The sequence below is a fragment of the Austrofundulus limnaeus genome, unplaced genomic scaffold (genome assembly GCF_001266775.1).
Source record: "Austrofundulus limnaeus strain Quisiro unplaced genomic scaffold, Austrofundulus_limnaeus-1.0 Scaffold280, whole genome shotgun sequence".
Taxonomy (NCBI): Eukaryota; Metazoa; Chordata; class Actinopteri; order Cyprinodontiformes; family Rivulidae; genus Austrofundulus; species Austrofundulus limnaeus.
Genome location: NW_013952682.1, coordinates 268,654 through 269,940, shown reverse-complemented (window position 1 = coordinate 269,940; position 1,287 = coordinate 268,654). Strand labels below are relative to the sequence as shown.

Below are 1,287 nucleotides of genomic sequence, written 5' to 3'. Positions count from 1 at the left end.
GTAAATCAGTCTCAAAACAAGATCAAAAAAGACTTTTTTGGCTGATATAAGATTTTAAAACTTGGCTAGGTGGACATTTTTTCCAGTGTAAAACAATGTGAATCCCACCTCGCCTGCGGGTAATTAGAATATTTCAACAAACAACACCCTGAAGTCTTTGAAAGTTACTAAAAAAAGTCCTAAAATTTGCAAAACACTTGCTTAAAATATAAAATAATAAATGAATGAGCTGAAAGTATCATGAAGTTAAAACAAATCAGATAAACAGGAAAACCACAGWGTGAGTGCTGACTCAGCGTTTCCACTGATAATKTACGTTGAAGGAAAACACACAGAATATCAGCTTTTGTTTAATAAAACAAACCTTATGACAGAGGACTCCACGTTACTCTGCTCAGCGTCGGACACCGTCTGTCGAGCCATGGCCTCCCTGGCTGCCAGCTGCTTTTTCTTCAGACTCTTCAGATTATGGGACGGAGACCATTCCTGTGGAAACACGCAGGACAACCATTAAAGCCATTGAAACAAACATCACTTGCTGACATAAAGGAAAAATAATTACAGCGTAAAAAGCAACTTAGGACAGAGAGGAAGAAAGAGCCAATAGCTGCTCGTATAACAGCAGAGTTATGTCGCTTCTTGTCAAAGACCTGCAGCACAGTGTCCATAGTCTGGTTGACCCGAGGCTATAATCAATATGGAAATGAGACAGCAAWATGAGGCTAGGGGAGGCAGCCATGGATTATTAAGTTTATTGCTCTTTTTATTTGCACTAGGGAAAACTTTACGACCCTCTCGCGAAGTTTGTCCAGTATAACTCTTCTTTTATGAGAATTTCTCGGTCCTAATGAAGCCACTGTGAGGCCTTTGCTGAGCCTGGTGAAATTTTCTGGACTAATCTTTGAAATGTTCCACACAAACAAGTGCTGCATGAGAGRCCATCACAGCAACGGAGGAGTCCGCAACAGATACTTCTGCAGCTCTGAAAATGGGCTTGATTTCTAATCACTGGGTCTGAGAAGTGGTGCCAATTGAAGGATGGTCTTAATCTGCAATATAAAGTGAACCCCTGCAAAATCGCGAGTCACAGTTTGCGGACTCAGGATTTTGTGGATTTTTCATGAATACCGTATGTAAAGATGGGAACGTAATTTTTTTCCTTGGACTTTCTGTCAGTTTTCAAGCTAAATTATTAACAATATAATTTATTAATTTTATTTTATGTAAAATCAGTTTTATATAAAAAATATACAGAACAGTACAGTAGCTGTGTTTCCATTACAAATG

At 38.7% G+C, this 1,287-nt stretch overlaps 1 protein-coding gene across 1 annotated transcript in view; it reads right to left on the bottom strand.

The window, feature by feature from the left end:
- wdr11 (WD repeat domain 11) overlaps positions 1 to 1,287 on the bottom strand; it is a gene marked incomplete at its 5' end in the record, with an annotated part of 85,302 nt that overhangs the window by 28,142 nt on the left and 55,873 nt on the right. Inside the window, 1 exon segment of the mRNA XM_014021175.1 lies at positions 365 to 486. Within this exon segment, the coding sequence (XP_013876629.1) occupies positions 365 to 486 (122 nt within the window).